Source organism: Oncorhynchus gorbuscha, linkage group LG07, assembly GCF_021184085.1.
Source record: "Oncorhynchus gorbuscha isolate QuinsamMale2020 ecotype Even-year linkage group LG07, OgorEven_v1.0, whole genome shotgun sequence".
NCBI classification, from domain to species: domain Eukaryota; kingdom Metazoa; phylum Chordata; class Actinopteri; order Salmoniformes; family Salmonidae; genus Oncorhynchus; species Oncorhynchus gorbuscha.
This window is the reverse complement of record NC_060179.1, coordinates 54,404,558-54,424,279: the sequence shown is the minus strand read 5'-3', so window position 1 is coordinate 54,424,279 and position 19,722 is coordinate 54,404,558. Positions and strand designations below refer to the sequence as shown.

The window sequence follows — 19,722 nt, the reverse complement described above, 5'->3', positions numbered from 1 at the left end:
TATCTAGGAGGGTGAGGGTATGGAGAGCAATTGAGATTGCGTCATCTATGGATCTGTTGGGGCGGTATGCAAATTGGAGTGGGTCTAGGGTGGCTGGATGGTGGAGTTAATGTGTGCCATAACCAGCCTCTCAAAGCACTTCATGATTACAGAAGAGAGTGCTACAGGGCAGAAATCATTGTGGCATGAAGCCTTATAGTTCTTAGGAACAGGGATGATTGTGGGGATTATAGACTAGGACAAGGAGAGGTTGAAAATTACTGTGAATATGCCTTCCAGCTGTTCTCTGAGCATGCTCTGAGAACGCGCCCTGGAATACCGTTGGAGCCCGCGGCCTTGCAGGTGTTGACCTGATCAAAGACCCTTCTCACGTCGACCTCTGGGATCAAGATCACCCAGTTCTATGGGTCAGTGATGGCCCTCACACCCGGCTTGATGTTGTTGTCATCGTCAAAGCATGCATAAAATGCATTGAGTTCGTCTGGTAGAGAGGCATCGTTGGGCAGATCACGGTTGTGTCTTCCTTTAAAATCCGTAATAGACTGAAGCCCCTGCCACATGCGGCGGGTGGTGGAGCCTGTGTAATATGATTCCACCTTATTCCTATATTGTCCTTTTGCTCATTTGGTGACTCTGCAGAGGTCATAGCGGGCCTTCTTGTACTTATTCAGGTCTTCGGCCGTAGCATCAGGGTAGTCTATGATAGCTCTGTGTGCGGTAGCCCTGCTCTTTAGTTTAGCACGAACCTCAGTGTTAATCCAGGGCTTTTGATTGGGGAAGTAGTGAACTCTCACTGTGGGTACAACGTCGCCGATCCATTTTCTAATGAAGCCGGTGACAAAGGTGGTTAGCTTGTTGATGTTCAAGACGGAGTCTCGAAACATATTCCAATCAGAGCTAGCAAAGCTGGGGCGGCAGGGTAGCTTAGTGGTTAGAGTGTTGGACTAGTAACCGGAAGGTTGCAAGTTCAAACCCCCGAATCTGACATTCTTTCCCTGAACAGGCAGTTAACCCTCTGTTCCTAGGCTGTCATTGAAAATAAGAATTTGTTCTTAACTGACTTGCCTATATTTTCACCCATCAGACTATTCTCAATTGAATCTTGTCTTTACTAATATGTAACATTTGTTTTGATTTAGAATGGCCCATTATCAAGTGGGCAGGATCGGGCACAAGACAAAAACATTTGTGTCATCCGTATGCACTGGAATAGGGAATGGAGAACACTTTCCCGCCAGTACGTTTTTCACTCACGTCAGGTAGGCTACTCCGGTAATTTCGCTGTGCAACAGTTGAGGTGAGTTTAAAAAAATACATACTGTTTTGATGATAAGTGTTTGATGCGATTTGCGATAGCATTCACATTGATGTCAGAGTGGTTAGAGGGACAATAGAGCCCTGAGTACCAAACCACTAGCAACCTGATGATCGTCAGTGAGTTGGTACAACTAACGCATGCCCAGAGTGCAGATCACCGTAACTCAATGGTCATGTAGAATTTTACTGAGGTCATGACTCATGACTGCTGGTGTGGCGGTAACATGCTCACCGCAACAGCCCGAGCCATAAGCTTATAGTACATAACTGCCAGTCTCACAAGCTCACAGAAAGCCAATACTGAGTCCACTATGTCCACAGCATGCTACAAAGCTAAACAATCCACGGAAGTACATCTAAACCATGGCAACAACATAAACGCAGATAGCGACGTCTCTATCAACCTTCAACTTCAGGAATAATATGAAGCATCAGATGAGTGGTTTGTTATATTTTCCTGCAGCAACCGTTTACCTTGAGTTACAGGCAGGAGTCCTGGGGTAGTTTTAATGAAGCAATAGGATTGGCTGTGCCTGCTCTTTGTGGTTATTAGCGGCATACAAGGGGGTGAAATGCATTTTCTCCTGGGACTCAGTATAAATAGTCAGGATAGAGATGTCTCTATGGCAACAAGCTATTCAGCCAACATAACACCTGAATGAAAACGAGAGAGGGACAATACAGCACCCTCCAAAAAACAGACAGCCCCTCTTAATACTGGTAATGACTTTATGTGTGAAAATATACAGGGGTGCAAATTTGGTTTTAAGTGGGGAGGACATTTATTATAAAAAATGTAAAAATCCAGTTGGATAAACACTCCAAACAGCCTACCCGACCGCTCGGAAGCGTCCACATGGTCCTAAAGCACACTGTTGCGTCGTTTTGTATCACATTCCAATAATAAAACTGTGGGGGACAAAAATGCCATTTCAGAATGTGAGGGGGGGGGGGGACTTATCCCCCTGTCCCCAGTGAAAGTTGCGCCCCTGAAAATATATAACAGAAAGAGGGGGGGGATCATCACCTTATGCTAACACTCCAACAACACAGCAGAAGAGAGTGGACCGACATGTTGCTGGTGAAAAATGTTGAACGGCTGCCATGTCAACTGGCTGCCAATACCTATAGACGTGGGTGTGCCATTACTTTGAAACACATTACTGTTTCACTGCATGAAAATAATCCCGTGAAAATATAAGTATACTAACAGATGGCTGATACATTGGAGGATACATCCTTAGGGGTTCTTCTTTCTGTATATTCAAGGAAAGGTGTTTCAGGCTCTGGCCAGTCCAGCTTTGAAAGTACAGAAAGCTCTTTCTCCAATAGCAGCCCTTTTCAGTCACAAACTATATCACTTTTTGTTTTCTTTGACGCTGTCCTATACCTGTCATATTTCCAAAGACATCGGTGACAACTGTTATCGTGAAGGACTGAGATCGTCCCACAAACTGCAGCTAGATTTGTCCCAGAAGGATCCTAGACATCAGAACTCTTATGACCAACATTAAATTGTTGCAATCCTAATGAAGTACTGCTTCTACTACCACAGTCAGTGAATGAAAGAGAGAATCTAAGTCTAAGCAAGTACCATCACGCCTCAATAATAAATAAATAAATGCAGTAAACAAATTAATTGATAACGCTGCTTCATTTTACAGTAATTGATTGTTTAATTAATCTCTTCATTTATTTTAGAAAAACACAGTAATGGTGTTTTGCGTGACTCTCTGCAGAGACAACCACTAGTTCAGAGCGAATGCTCATTACACCTGTAGCTGTAACCAGGCACACTTTTGGTGGCAGAATCATCAAAGCTGCATGTGAGGGAAGCTTTTGATGTGTTTCAGAGGAAAAGAAACAAAGTGATTTTTTTTGTGGCTAAAGAAACACAATGCATAATGTCTGTCCTTTGAAAGAATCAATGTAGCTAGAATCAATTCAAGCTAAAACAGTGAGGATTTGAGCAGATTTTGACATGTTGTTTCAGCTAGACTCATTGGTCTATTTACACAATGAAATCATCTTCTCTTTTTGAAAGTATGAACAACGTCTAGAAAAACATGTTGAAGTCTTTGTGATGATCTGTGTGTGTGTGCGCGTGTGCGTGTGCAGGTGGGTTGTGTGGTTACACAGACCTAATTGAACGCGTGGGAGTGCTTGGGTGGGTGCATTCACTACGCTCTATAAACCTTCCCCGAAAAACTAGATTTGACATATAAAAACAATTGAAATGGATGCTGTGCATGAAATAGCCTAATCAGATTTGTTTTCATCAACAGCTGCTACTCTTACCATTTACATTGGCTTCAGAGCAACAGAAATATACAGCTGTCACTACAAGGAACTATGGACATGACAAGATAATGGCTACATTTGATTTCAGTCATGTTTCCATACTAATCTGACTTTAGTTATGTCAAAAGAAATTGATTTGCCTAAAAGGTGCTCTATAAAAATAAATATGCCGAACAGCAATGCCAGGTACACCCTCCTTTTTAAATGATTAATCAAGTGTAAAAATAGAACGTGAATCTTCTCAAGATAGACATGTTAATCTGCGTGTGTGCTTAAGTTCTCTCTCTGTGTTTGACAAAAGCAGAAATGTAACCTTCAAAGCACAACAAACTACTCAGAGGCTGTTATCAGTATTTCGGAGGTGGAATTCATCAAATCGATCAGTGTGTTTACCTGGCATTAATTCATAAGAGGGGGAATCATTTGTCCGATTCCATGCCGGGTGGATATTCATAATTGATTCAAAACAAACAACTTTACATGTTAATCGCCTCGGCTCAACTCACTGCTGCTGAAAGGCCCGTAGGTTTGATTTACTAAGCTTGGATAGGGATTTATTTCTTACCTTCTGAAAATAACATGTGCAAATGCTTTGTATATCAGGTCCAGGGAGTATATGGCAGATAAGCCTGTGGACAGTTATGGTCAAGCTTATAACTGAACTCAACTATGGTGTAGAGTGCTTGGGCGACCCACTGTCTCCATTATACTGGTCACACTTACTCTTGACGGTAGCCGTCCTGGTGCAGTTGTAGAGGATGGCCAGCTCCCCAAACACCTTCCCAGGACCCATGGTGCACAGCTTCATGCTCTCCTTTGTCACCTCCACCTTCCCATCTGCAAGGACAAAACGACAGAGCAGAGCACACTCTCATTTCCCCCGCTGATGCACAGTCCGTGAAAGTGAGCATGACAAGCTGGAAATGTCACCGTGCTGCTCCGTGCTGCTGTTGCCCAGTTCGGGGAGAAGTCAAAGCTAATGCACTACAATAACATTCTAAATTCATTACTTAAATGGGACATGAGAGAGGGATCACAGCAGAATGGTATACAGACTCCACAATAATGGGCTCAGGGGGGAAATGGGACACTGGCTAGGAGAAAAATATAGGGGAAAGGGAATAGCAAAACAGACATTAGTTTTAAATCATTACGAAGTGACAGATGGGGGAGATTGAAAGTATTGCTGGAACGTGAGGGAATGAATGTCCAGCAGAGACCTGCAGGCTCCAAAATCCCCATCTCTGCATTGATGTATCTGATTCTGGCAAGTGGGCATTTCACCAAGCAGCAACAACTCACAGTTTACAGACTGGCGCCAGATGAAGGACTGCCATTCTCTAATCAGAACAGATGGGTCATTCCAATCCCTCATTGGTCATTGGCCACTCATTGGTCATGAGTGTTTGAACAATACATTGTTTCTCCTAACGGCCGGAGGTGCAACATGCATTTACCAAAATGCAACGTAGTGAGAACATTTTATAAGTGCGTCATTGGAGCATATGTCAATACTGATACACTTTTAGAAATAAGGGATTGTTCCCTGGGGTACAAAAATATTAAAATACACAAAATGTACCTTCAAAGGTACACATAATTATCTCACATTGTACTGTTCAGTACCTTATAGGGTACATGTGCGGATAAAGAATATAATGCTACATTTTCTTACCAATACTTTGGGTAGCCTAGTGGTTAGAGCATTGGACTAGAAACCGAAAGGTTGCAAGTTCAAATCCCCAAGCTGACAACGTACATATCTGTCGTCCTGCCCCTGGGCTGGCAGTTAACCCACTGTTCCTAGGCCATCATTGAAAATAAGAATTTGTCCTTAACTGACTTGCCTAGTTAAATAAAGATAAAAATATAAAAAAATGTACAATAATCACATTTTCACTCTCAAAACAAGGGGTAAGGTGTGAAGGTACATTTCTGTTTCTCAGGGTACAAACATATTTTGTCTACCCTCAATACCCACCATAAGGTACAATGATGAATTTTTGCACCTAAACGGAACTAACGGCTTTATCACTGGGGTGGTACCCTAAAAATGAATATTTCCCAGCATGCTCTACTTCAGGTTAAAAAAAAATCTAATTGCATTTCATATTTGTGTTTTTGCATGTACATAGAATGATTGATTAATCTTATGCTCCACAAAGATAAATAACATACATTTTTCTAAACTAATCCAATCAATGAGTTATATTTGTTGTACCCATAATGGTTGTTCCAGTTTAAACGGCTTAGATAGTCTCATCACAAAGTTCCTTGCCCTGGCAGTCATTATGAATAAATACAAATTCCAAATGTTGAATATCTTAATTCTGTCTGGATTCCAATAGGAATTACACATCACTTTGCAAGCCAGCATAATGTTACTTGCTTGTAGGGTTGCAAAATCATGTTTGGAAGATTCTTGGAAATGGGAGGGGGAAACTTTGACATTGGGGGGATATTGTAGACCAGTGACAAAATATCTCAATTTAATCCAAGTCAAGGGGTGAGAATACTTTCTGAAGGCACTGTAATTCATACCATTCCACCAATTCCGATCCATTCCTTACCACGAGCCCATCCTGTCATGCAGGTGAAAGAGGACCCAAAAGCGACTTAACAGAAACAGAGTTTATTTAAATCCAAACAGGGAATAACAAAAATCCTCTAGTCTGTAGAGGGGGAATAACTAGAGAAGCGGCCACAGACTGCAGGTCGCTTCGGGTAGGCGCAGGCCGTAGTTGATAGAGCCACCTGCTCACACGCAGCATCTGATGAAGGCAAAAAACACGACAGGACAGGGCGAAACACAATCACAGCATGGTGAATACAAAACAAGGAACCGACGGGACAGGAACGGAACACAAAGGAATAAATAGGGACTCTAATCAGGGGAAAGGATCGGGAACAGGTGTGGGAAGACTAAATGATGATTAGGGGAATAGGAACAGCTGGGAGCAGGAACGGAACGATAGAGAGAGGAGAGAGAGGGAGGGGGAGAGAGAGGGATAGAAAAAGGGAACGAACCTAATAAGACCAGCAGGGGGAAACGAACAGAAGGAAAAGCAAAATGACAAGATGATATAAGACAAAACATGACAGTACCCCCACTCACCGAGCGCCTCCTGGCGCTCTCGAGGAGGAACACTGGCGGCAACGGAGGAAATCATAGATCAAACGGTCCAGCACGTCCCGAGAAAGAACCCAACTCCTCTCCTCAGGACCGTAACGAAAAACGATAAAAAGGGAAACTAGGGTACTACTCTAAAAAAAAATGAGAACTAGGGACAGACTGAGACACAGCAAGGGCAGGAACAAGAACAGGAGAGATGCGATGGCAGGGAACAGACTGAGACCCAGCAAGACCAGGAGCAGAAGCAGAAAAAAATTACCAGACTTCTTCTGCGCGCAGTCTGAACACGCAGCCACGAAACGGCGCGTGTCACGCTCCTGAGTCGGCCACCAAAAGCGCTGGCGAATAGACGCAAGAGTGCCTCGAACACCGGGATGACCAGCTAACTTGGCAGAGTGAGCCCACTGAAGAACAGCCAGACGAGTGGAAACAGGAACGAAAAGGAGGTTACTAGGACAAGCGCGCGGCGACGCAGTGTGCGTGAGTGCTTGCTTAACCTGTCTTTCAATTCCCCAGACTGTCAACCCGACAACACGCCCATAAGGAAGAATCCCCTCGAGATCAGTAGAAGCCACAGAAGAACTAAACAGACGGGATAAGGCATCAGGCTTGGTGTTCTTGCTACCCGGACGGTAAGAAATCACAAACTCGAAACGAGCGAAAAACAACGCCCAACGAGCTTGACGGGCATTAAGTCGTTTGGCAGAACGGATGTACTCAAGGTTCTTATGGTCTGTCCAAACGACAAAAGGAACGGTCGCCCCCTCCAACCACTGTCGCCATTCGCCTAGGGCTAAGCGGATGGCGAGCAGTTCACGGTTACCCACATCATAGTTGCGCTCAGATGGCGACAGGCGATGAGAAAAATAAGCGCAAGGATGAACCTTATCGTCAGACTGGAAGCGCTGGGATAGAATGGCTCCCACGCCTACCTCTGAAGCGTCAACCTCGACAATGAATTGTCTAGTGACGTCAGGAGTAACGAGGATAGGAGCGGACGTAAAACGTTCTTTTAGAAGATCAAAAGCTCCCTGGGCGGAACCGGACCACTTAAAACACGTCTTGACAGAAGTAAGAGCTGTGAGAGGGGCAGCAACTTGACCGAAATTACGAATGAAACGCCGATAGAAATTAGCGAAACCTAAAAAGCGCTGCAACTCGACACGTGACCTTGGAACGGGCCAATCACTGACAGCTTGGACCTTAGCGGAATCCATCTGAATGCCTTCAGCGGAAATAACGGAACCGAGAAAAGTAACGGAGGAGACATGAAAAGAGCACTTCTCAGCCTTTACGTAGAGACAATTCTCTAAAAGGCGCTGTAGAACACGTCGAACGTGCTGAACATGAATCTCGAGTGACGGAGAAAAATCAGGATATCGTCAAGATAGACAAAAACAAAAATGTTCAGCATGTCTCTCAGAACATCATTAACTAATGCCTGAAAAACAGCTGGCGCATTAGCGAGACCGAACGGCAGAACCCGGTACTCAAAATGCCCTAACGGAGTGTTAAACGCCGTTTTCCACTCGTCCCCCTCTCTGATGCGCACGAGATGGTAAGCGTTACGAAGGTCCAACTTAGTAAAGCACCTGGCTCCCTGCAGAATCTCGAAGGCTGATGACATAAGGGGAAGCGGATAACGATTCTTAACCGTTATGTCATTCAGCCCTCGATAATCCACGCAGGGGCGCAGAGTACCGTCCTTCTTCTTAACAAAAAGAACCCCGCCCGGCCGGAGAAGAAGAAGGCACTATGGTACCGGCGTCAAGAGACACAGACAAATAATCCTCGAGAGCCTTACGTTCGGGAGCCGACAGAAGTATAGTCTACCTCGAGGAGGAGTGGTCCCCGGAAGGAGATCAATACTACAATCATACGACCGGTGAGGAGGAAGGGAGTTGGCTCGGGACCGACTGAAGACCGTGCGCAGATCATGATATTCCTCCGGCACTCCTGTCAAATCGCCAGGTTCCTCCTGGGAAGTAGGGACAGAAGAAACGGGAGGGATGGCAGACATTAAACACTTCACATGACAAGAAACGTTCCAGGATAGGATAGAATTACTAGACCAATTAATAGAAGGATTATGACATACTAGCCAGGGATGACCCAAAACAACAGGTGTAAACGGTGAACGGAAAATCAAAAAAGAAATAGTCTCACTGTGGTTACCAGATACTGTGAGGGTTAAAGGTAGTGTCTCAAATCTGATACTGGGAAGATGACTACCATCTAAGGCAAACATGGGCGTAGGCTTGTCTAACGGTCTGAAAGGAATGTTATGTTTCCGAACCCATGCTTCGTCCATGAAACAACCCTCAGCCCCAGAGTCAATCAAGGCACTGCATGTAGCACCCGAACCGGTCCAGCGTAGATGGACCGACATAGTAGTACAAGATCTAGATGAAGAGACCAGAGTAGTAGCGCTCACCAGTAGCCCTCCGCTTACTGATGGGCTCTGGCCTCTTACTGGACATGAATTAACAAAATGTCCAGCAACTCCGCAATAGAGGCACAGGCGGTTGGTGATCCTCCGTTCCCTCTCCTTAGTCGAGATGCGAATCCCTCCCAGCTGCATGGGCTCAGTCTCAAAGCCAGAGGAGGGAGATGGTTGCGATGCGGAGCAGGAAACACCGTTGATGCGAGCTCTCTTCCACGAGCCCGGTGACGAAGATCTACCCGTCGTTCTATGCGGATGGCGAGAGCAATCAAAGAGTCCACATCTGAAGGAACCTCCCGGGAGAGAATCTCATCCTTAACCACTGCGTGGAGTCCCTCCAGAAAACGAGCGAGCAGCGCCGGCTCGTTCCACTCACTAGAGGCAGCAAGAGTGCGAAACTCAATGGAATAATCCGTTATGGACCGTTCACCTTGGCATAAGGAAGCCAGGGCCCTAGAAGCCTCCCCACCAAAAACTGAACGGTCAAAACCCGAATCATCTCCTCTTTAAAGTTCTGGAATTTGTTAGAGCAATCAGCCCTTGCCTCCCAGATAGCTGTGCCCCATTCTCGAGCCCGGCCAGTAAGGAGTGAAATGACGTAAGCAACCCGAGCTCTCTCTAGAGTATGTGTTGGGTTGGAGAGAGAACACAATCTCACACTGCGTGAGAAAGGAGCGGCACTCAGTGGGCTGCCCGGAGTAGCAAGGTGGGTTATTAACCCTAGGTTCTGGAGGCTCGGCAGGCCAGGAAGTAACAGGTGGCACGAGACGTAGACTCTGGAACTGTCCAGAGAGGTCGGAAACCTGAGCGGCCAGGTTCTCCACGGCATGGCGAGCAGCAGACAATTCCTGCTCGTGTCTGCCGAGCATGGCTCCTTGGATCTCGACGGCAGTGTAACGAGCGTCTGAAGTCGCTGGGTCCATTCCTTGGTCGGTTCCTTCTGTCATGCAGGTGAAAGAGGACCCAAAAGCGACTTAACAGAAACAGAGTTTATTTAAATCCAAACAGGGAATAACAAAAATCCTCTAGTCTGTAGAGGGGAATAACTAGAGAAGCGGCCACAGACTGCAGGTCGCCGGGTAGGCGCAGGCCGTAGTTGATAGAGCCACCTGCTCACACGCAGCATCTGATGAAGGCAAAAAACACGACAGGACAGGGCGAAACACAATCACAGCATGGTGAATACAAAACAAGGAACCGACGGGACAGGAACGGAACACAAAGGAATAAATAGGGACTCTAATCAGGGGAAAGGATCGGGAACAGGTGTGGGAAGACTAAATGATGATTAGGGGAATAGGAACAGCTGGGAGCAGGAACGGAACGATAGAGAGAGGAGAGAGAGGGAGGGGGAGAGAGAGGGATAGAAAAAGGGAACGAACCTAATAAGACCAGCAGGGGGAAACGAACAGAAGGAAAAGCAAAATGACAAGATGATATAAGACAAAACATGACACATCCTCCCAAATTAAGGTATCACCAACCTCCTGTGGATTAAGCTACATATTTTCTTACCTCTACTCTCTCTTATCTCTTGTTTTACACCTTCTTAATTTTACAATCCTGGTTCCATTGTGTTCACTGAACACCATACATTTGTGAAATAACTTGAGCCTTTCCTTCCAAAAGCACCTCTGGTGTTTTTGATTTGAGTCCAGGGCAGATAAAAAAAACAAAGGCAAAACACTGTTGATGTGGTTTGATGGCACCCTGTGGTGCACTGACTACAGCTGTGTGAAATTGATCTAAACATTGGATCTAGGCAAACGCAGTGTGGAACTGACCCAAATGGTGACAGCACCAACAGCCTCTCTTCCGTCTAAGGCTTCTGGAGGGAGACATCTTCTCCAGCACTGTTGGCAGCTCCTTTATCAGCTGGAAAATGAAATGTACACAGATCTACTCCCTTCAAACAAGTCCTGATATTATCTTGACCGTTCCGTAATTCACCTTCAAAAAACAAAATGTGAAAATGGGCCATAAGAATTTACTGGGTTTTTTAAAATGACAGCATAACACCTGCGCCTGCAAAAAGTAATGGTCTTCACACACGGAGCGAGTTATCTCACTCTGCCAGCCCACCTTCCTCCCCAACACTTGTATTAGATATCCATCATCCCCTGACAGCTTTATCTGTGATGGAGTGGCAGCACACTAAGATAAACGGGATGGAGGACACGGAGGACAATCGGATACAGTGTTTATCTCAGAGTCACGTTTGCATTTAAGTCCATGCTGCATGATGGCAGGGCATCACAATGTTCTGTATCAGTTATCGTTGTATTTCCTGCCAGAAAAGCATGGGATTCATTTCCATCTCAGGAAAGTCTGTTTAACTGTGTAACATCATTAAGGGCATGAATAAGAGCAGACAAAATCTGCCTCTAGTAGACAATAGCCAAATCGACTAGATGGGTATTTTAATCAAACTGGTCTTCTGTCACTGAATCCTCCAAATAATACACTCATATGAATCAACTCGCTACTACACTAGAGGGGACAACTGGCGTAATAACCCCATGGGTATAGAAACTAGGCATTTACAATGGGTACAATTGGTGTTAGTTGTTTAAAAGGAACTTGTTGAGATCTGTCTAACTCATTGTCCATGATCACTAATGCGATTAATACTGTATCAGAAGCAAAGTACCGCTATTCAGTACCTCTACTGTAAGTCCAAAAACACAGAGTGAGAACACATTTAGTAGAGAGTCACTCATAAACAACCCTGGCAGCAATCTCAGTGAGAGTCTGAAGATGCTTTCACACAGGGGAAATATTGCTCAGGGCATCCCGTGGCGCTGCAGTAAGAGGAACCCCAGATAGAGTCACACATGAAAGTGCCTGTCTGCTATATCTGGAGAGAGTTAATCTAGGAGCAACCATTGGATCGATGGCCCAGCCATTCATACTCTCAGTGTGCACTGCAGTCAGGCATATCGTACTCCTCCCGCCGCTCCTCACTCCCCCATCGCCAAAGACTAGATCTCTAGACGATATTGACCAATCACAGAGGAGATACTGGTGGTTGGGTTATGGGGGACCACATTCTATTACCCCACAATACAATGCAGGCTTCATCTTGAAGGCTTTTATCAGTGGACTAACAGAGCCTCAGGGAGGGAGCCCTGGTAGTTACGAGAGAAAATGAAACTGTCTTTGTGGTGTTTAGATGCTTTAGTGTGCCATCCGTTGTGGTTACGCTTATAGCCTACCTATTCATGTGGGACAGTTAGCTAATAGGACCCCTGACTTCAGTCTGATTGAGAAATACTGTGGGTGTTCAGCATATAGCAGCTAGGCCTAATGGTTTTATCCACCAAGGAAAGGCTCACATCGACCAAGCAGGAACCATTTCATGTTCTTAGAACCTTGGATTTTTGATGAGATCCCAAATATAGGACTATGACAAGAAACATTTTACAATTCAGGAAGACAAAGCCATAAATAGATAGAATCTGTTAACCAGAATTTGTTGGTCTGAATCCTCTCTGACACATTGTTGAGGTGTTGCATGAAACAAAAAAGGGAAAGCTGAAATACACAGCAGAGTGAGATAATATCTGGATCTGTGCCTGTTTTGCACACATGCAAACTACATCCAGCTCGATTCAAATGACGAACGCAGCAACAATGACCTAGTAGAAGAGACAGCTATTGTATAGCAGGCATCCAACAGCCCTGCTAAACGGGGTCAGTCTCCTGCCTGCCGCTATGTGACTGCCAGGCGTCATGACACACATTAGCAGCACTCACATCAAACATCTCCAATCCAAAGTTAAATCTAGAATTGGCTTCCTATTTCGCAACAAAGAATCCTTCACTCATGCTGCCAAAAATACCCTTGTAAAACTGACCATCCTACAGATCCTCGACTTTGGCGATGTCATTTACAAAATAGCCTTCAATACCCTACTCAATCAATTGGATGCAGTCTATCACAGTGCCATCCGTTTTGTCACCAAAGCCCCATATACCACCCACCACTGCGACCTGTACGCTCTCGTTGGCTGGCCCTCGCTTCATACTCGTCGCCAAACCCACTGGCTCCAGGTCATCTACAAGACCCTGCTAGGTATATTCCCCGCCTTATCTCAGCTCGCTGGTCACCATATCAGCACCCACCTGTAGCACGTGTTCCAGTAGGTATATCTCTCTGGTCAGCCCCAAAACCAATTCTTCTTTTGGCCGCCTCTCCTTCCAGTTCTCTGCTGCCAATGACTGGAACGAACTACAAAAATCTCTGAAACTGGAAACACTTATCTCCCTCACTAGCTTTAAGCACCAGCTGTCAGAGCAGCTCACAGATTACTGCACCTGCACATAGCCCATCTATAATTTAGCCCAAACAACTACCTATTCCCCTACTGTATTTATTTATTTTGCTCCTTTGCACCCCATTATTTCTATTTCTACTTTGCACATTCTTCCACTGCAAATCTACCATTCCAGTGTTTTACTTGCTATATTGTATTTACTTCGCCACCATGGCCTTTTTTTTGCCTTTACCTCCCTTTATCTCACCTCATTTGCTCACATCGTAAATAGACTTATTTTTCTACTGTATTATTGACTGTATGTTTGTTTTACTCCATGTGTAACACTGTTGTTGTACGTGTCGAACTGCTTTGCTTTAGCTTGGCCAGGTCGCAATTGTAAAATGAGAACTTGTTCTCAACTTGCCTACCTGGTTAAATAAAGGTGAAATAATGACAAAATAAACAATGTGATTACAGAGCAATCAAAGAAATAGAATGTAACTACCTGTTAATTACATGTCAATAAGGTGTTTCTCCTGAGTGTTACAGTGTTGTTACACAGGTGTTAAAGCAACTTCAAGCGTTACCATGGTAATTGTTGAAGAGAAAACACACACCAGGGCCCAACCACTCACTATGTGAGCAGTAAAAGTAAGCCAGCTCCCATGTGCCCTCTGACCTCTGTGTATTACAATCAGCTTACATGATGGTCAACGTTTAATCAACCATGTAATAACCACCATGACAACACTCTCGTTTATTATCAGCTGGTTCGTTTGCTGTAGTGGTTGTAAATACCTAATATTGATTTGTTGGCGACATCCACCATGCTCTTTTTTTATCTGTTGAATCAATCAACATAATTAGACTGTTGGTGTCGAAAAACCAACAAATCAACCGGAGTACGATCATGTTGTTGAGGCGACACACAGAGCGATAGTGTATTTGGGGATGTCACCTGCAATAAATCCTATGTGAGTAATGTTACCATAATTGCTCAGTCACTGACTGCAGCTGCCACAAACTCACACATCTACAATTTTTCTAGTAATTCCAACACTGACGCCAATGTCCCTGATTTCCATTTCAAGACCTTCATAGATATTGGCAGTGAAATGTCATCTGCATATTCACTCTGCATGTATCCTCATTGCCATTGGTGCAATATCTGCCAATAATCTGCCAATTACGTAAGTGTATGGGCTTGTTATTAATACACTTAATTACAGCATCATTTCCTCAACAGAAAAGAAGATAGTCACAGTTACACTACATGGCCAAATGTATGTGGCCACCTTTCAAATTAGTGGATCCGGCTATTTCAGCGACACCCATTGCTGACAGGTCAGTTCGCCAAAGTTCTGCCTGCTAGAGCCACCCCGGTCAACTGTAAGTGCTGTTATTATGAAGTAGAAACATCTAGGAGCAACAACGGCTCAACCGCAAAGTGGTAGGCCACACAACCTCACAGAAAGGGACCGCTGAAGCGTGTAACACGTAATAATCGTCTGTCCTCGGTTGCAACACTCACTACCGAGTTCCAAACTGCCTCTGGAAGCAACGTCAGCACAAGAACTGTTCGCCGGGAGCTTCATGAAATTAGTTTCCATAGCCGAGTAGCCGCACACAAGCCTAAGATCCTCATGCACAATGCCAAACTTCGGGCTGGAGTGGTGTAAAGCGCCATTGAACACATCTGGCAGTTCGATGGACGAATCTGGAATTGGCGGATGCCAGGAGAACGCTACCTGCCCGAATGCATTGTGCAAACAGTAAAGTTTGGTGGAGGTGGAATAATGATCTTGGGCTGTTTTTCATGGTTCGAGCTAAGCCCCTTAGTTCCAATGAAGGGAAATCTTACAATGACTTTCTAGATGATTCTGTGCTTCCAACTTTGTGGCAACAGGTTCAGGTGAAGGCCCTTTCCCGTTTCAGTATGACAATGCCACCATGCACAAAGCGAGGTCCATACAGAAATTGTTTGTTGAGATCGATGTGGAAGAATTTGACTGGCCTCCACAGAGTCTTAACATCTTTGGGAGGATTTGGAATGCTGACTGCGAGCCAGGCCTAATCGCCCTACATCAGTGCCCGACCTCACTAATGCTCTTGTAGCTGAATGGAAGCAAGTCCCCGCAGCAATGTTCCATCATATAGTGGAAAACCTTCCAAGAAGAGTGGAGGCTGTTACAGCAGCAAAGGGGGACCAACTCCATATTAATGTCCATGATTTTGGAATAAGATATTCGACGAGCAGGTGTCCATATACCTTTGGTCATGTAGTGCTTTTTTTGTGCAAATAAGCCTGGTGGCAAGGCTTATATGCCAGATGTTCAAAAGCCAAACATTTCAAATGTCCCATCCCTTATTGTGAATGAGCCAAGTCAATAGTAAATTACCTTTGAGGATGTTGGCATATATTCAAGCACAAATGAGCAACGACAGGGAGGCGTAGAGTTCATTCTGGACAATTGTGTGTTTGAAGAAGCTACAATGAAATCAATTTACTGAACTCCCTCTCCGCAGTCAATAGGCCATTAAATCCACTCACAAAGCCGCCCTTATGGGGGTGCCTTCATTTACTGATTGTGACTTGCCAACGGGCAAAAAAAAGAAGAAGAAGAAGCAAGTCAAGTAAACCTCCTGCTGTCAGGTAACTTGCTTCTTTCTCTATGTACCAAAGAGAAGAGCCATTTACAAAAGCTCTTCTTTGATGCTTTTGCCGAAAAAAAATACATTGGTTTTCCTCTGTATCCACCTGTCTCTCCTTTAACCTCCGTCAGTAGCAGTGAGTGGGTAAAGTCCATGGGAAAAACAAATTGGGAAGAAAAGCCATATTACAACCTATGTGTTGTGATAATTGCGTTGTTTGCTATATAACCTGTTAGTTCATATGCCTTGACACCGTGGTACTGTATACAGTGCCTTTGGAAAGTATTCAGACCCCTTGACTTTTTCTACATTTTGTTAGGTTACAGCCTTATTCTAAAATCGATTAAATTGTTTTATTTGCTCATCTATCTACACACAATATCCCATAATGACAATGCAAAAACAGGTTTTTAGAAAATGTTGCTAATTGATTAGAAAAACAAACAGAAATACCACATTTACAAAAGCATTCAGACCCTTTACTCTGCACTTTGTTGAAGCACCTTTGGCAGAAGACCTTAAGTCTTCTTGGGTATGACGTTACAAGCTTGGCACACCTGTATTTGAGGATTTTCTACCATTCTTCTCTGCAGATCCTCTCAAGCTCTGTCAGGTTGGGAGGGGGGAGCGTTGCTGCACAGCTATTTTCAGGTCTCTCCAGAGATGTTTGATTGGGTGCAAGTCTGACCTCTGGCCGGGCCGCTCAAGGACATTCAGAGACTCATCCTGAAGCCACTCCTGCTTTGTCTTTGCTGTGTGCTTAGGGTCGTTGTCCTGTTGGAAGGTGAACCTTCGCCCCAGTCTGAGGTCCTGAGTGCTCTGGAGCAGGTTTTCAACAAGTATGTCTCTGTACTTTGCTCCGTTCATCTCTCCCTGGATCCTGACTGGTCTCCCAGTTCCTGCCGCTGACAAACATCCCCACAGAATGATGCTGCCACCACCATACTACACCATAGGGATGTGGCCAGGTTTCCTCCAGACGTGACACTTGGCATTCAGGCCAAAGAGTTCAATCTTGGTTTCATCAGATCAGAGAATCTTGTTTGGTCTGTACCTTTCCAAATCATGTCCAATCAATTTACCACAGGTGGACTCCAGTAAAGTTGTAGAAACATGTCAAGGATGATCAATGGAAACAGGATGCACCTGAGCTTAATTGTGAGTCTCATAGCAAAGGCTCTGAATACTTACAGTTTGGACACACTTACTCATTCCAGGGCTTTTCTTTAAATTTGACTATTTTCTACATTGTAGAATAATAGTGAAGACACCAAAACTAAGAAATAACACATGTGGCATCGTGAAGTAACCAAAAAAAAGAGTTAAACAAATCAAAATATATTTTATATTTGAGATTATTCAAAGTAACCACCCTTTTCCTTGTTGACAGCTGTCGTCTCTGTGACTCATCAAATGTGAAGACTTATTTTATCAAATAAATTCTCTATGTGTAATTATTATTACGTGATTAAACTAATCATGTAAACTTTAATTAATTAGGAAGTTGAGGCACCACAGGAAAATGTTGATAGTAGGGATGCACGATTTATCGGTGAATCGGAAGATATTAGCTAAAAATGCCAACATCGGTATCGGCCCGATGTCTAGTTTAACGGTGATGTTCAAAACTGATGTCAAAGCTGACGTGGATACCTACTGTATATAACTAAGTACATGAAGTAATGATGCCACGTAAAATGTTGCACTACACGTGCAACACAGCATTCCTAGCCTAGCCCACAATGTCTGCTGTGTGGATCGAGTAGTCAACAAGTCGATCAGTCATTTGAAAGAGTAAGAACATTTCAGCAAGAGAACTCAGGAGCCAAATCCATTAACGCCAAGATAATGAGATTCATTGCTGTTGCCAATCAACAGTTCTCTGTCGTGGCTGATGTTGGCTTTCGCCAACTGGTCGAGCACCGGTACACACATCCCGCTCTCCCCTCTACGAGAGAGAGTACGCTGTAGAGCGGACCCACTGTAACCTGATCCTTCAGATCGTCACAGGAGAGTTATGACATAGCTTTGCACACTCTTGGCATTCACTCAACCAGGTTCATGAGGTAGTCACCTGGAATCCATTTCAACTAACAGGTGTGCCTTTCTTTCCTTCTTAATGCGTTTGAGACAATCAGTGGCGTTGTGACAAGGTAGGGGTGGTATACAGAAGATGGCCCTATTTGGTAAAAGATCAAGTCCATATTATGGAAATAACAGCTCAAATAAGCAAAGAGAAGCGACAGTCCATCATTACTTTAAGACATGAATGTCAGTCAATGCAGAAAATGTCAAGAACTTTGAAAGTTTCTTCAAGTGCAGTCGCAAAAAACATCAAGCCCTTTGATGAAACTGGCTCTCGTGAGGACCGTCAAATGAAAGGAAGACCCAGTGAGCCCTCTGCTGCAGAGGATAAGTTCATTATCCTCTGCACCTCAGACTGCACCTCAGATTGCAGCCCAAATAAATGCTTCACAGAGTTCAAGTAACAGACACATCTCAACACCAACTGTTCAGAGGAGACTGCATGAATCAGGCCTTCATTTTATTTTTTATTTCACCTTCATTTAACCAGGTAGGCCAGTTGAGAACAAGTTCTCATTTATAATTGTGGCCTGGCCAAGATAAAGTAAAGCAGTTCGACACATACAACAACAGAGTTACACATGGAATAAACTGACATACAGTCAATATTACAGTAGAAAAAGTCTACATACATTGTGTGCAAATGAGGTAAGATAAGGGAGGTAAGGCAATAAATAGGCCATGGTGGCGAAGTAATTACAATATAGCAATTAAACACTGGAGTGATAGATGTGCAAAAGATGAATGAGCAAGTAGAGATACTTGGATGCAAATGAGCAAGATTATTTATTTATTTCAGTATGGGGTTGAGGTAGTTGGATGGGTTATTTACAGATGGGCTATGTACAGGTGCAGTGATATGTGAGCTGCTCTGACAGCTGGTGCTTAAAGTTAGTGAGGGAGGTATAAGTCTCCAGCTTCAGTGATTGTTGCAGTTCATTCCAGTCATTGGCAGCAGACTGGAAGGAAAGGCGGCCAATGCAGGTGTTGGCTTTGGGGATGACCAGTGAAATATACTTGCTGGAGCGCATTCTACGGGCGCTGCTATGGTGACCAGTGAGCGGAGATAAGACGGGGCTTTACCTAGCAGGGTCTTGTCGATGACCTGGAGCCAGTGGGTTTGGCGACGAATATGAAGTGAGGGCCAGCCAACGGGAGCGTACAGGTGCAGTGGTGGGTAGTATATGGGGCTTTGGTGACAAAATGGATGGCATTGTGATAGACTGCATTCAGTTTGTTGAGGAGAGTGTTGGAAGCTATTTTGTAAATGACATTGCCAAAATCGAGGATCGGTAGGATGGTCAGTTTTACGAGGGTATGTTTGGCAGCATGAGTGAAGGATGCTTTGTTGCGAAATAGGAAGCCGATTCTAGATTTAATTTTGGATTGGAGATGCTTAATGTGAGTCTGGAAGGAGAGTTTACAGTCTAACCAGACACCTAGCTCTTTGTAGTTGTAGTTGTCCACATATTCTAAGCCAGAACCGTCCAGAGTAGTGATGCTGGACGGGCGGGCAGGTGCAGGCAGCGATT

At 44.4% G+C, this 19,722-nt stretch overlaps 1 protein-coding gene across 5 annotated transcripts in view; it reads right to left on the bottom strand.

The window, feature by feature from the left end:
• The window catches only part of prkg1b (protein kinase cGMP-dependent 1b), a 157,200-nt gene that overhangs the window by 78,727 nt on the left and 58,751 nt on the right, over nucleotides 1-19,722 (bottom strand). For 4 of the 5 annotated variants that reach the window (XM_046356763.1, XM_046356764.1, XM_046356761.1 and 1 more), the window contains exon 3: nucleotides 4,342-4,455. The exons of the other annotated variant lie outside the window; for it this stretch is intronic. In XM_046356763.1, coding sequence (XP_046212719.1) covers nucleotides 4,342-4,455 — 114 coding nt within the window. The remainder of the gene's footprint in view (nucleotides 1-4,341; nucleotides 4,456-19,722) is intronic. 5 annotated transcript variants of the gene reach the window in all.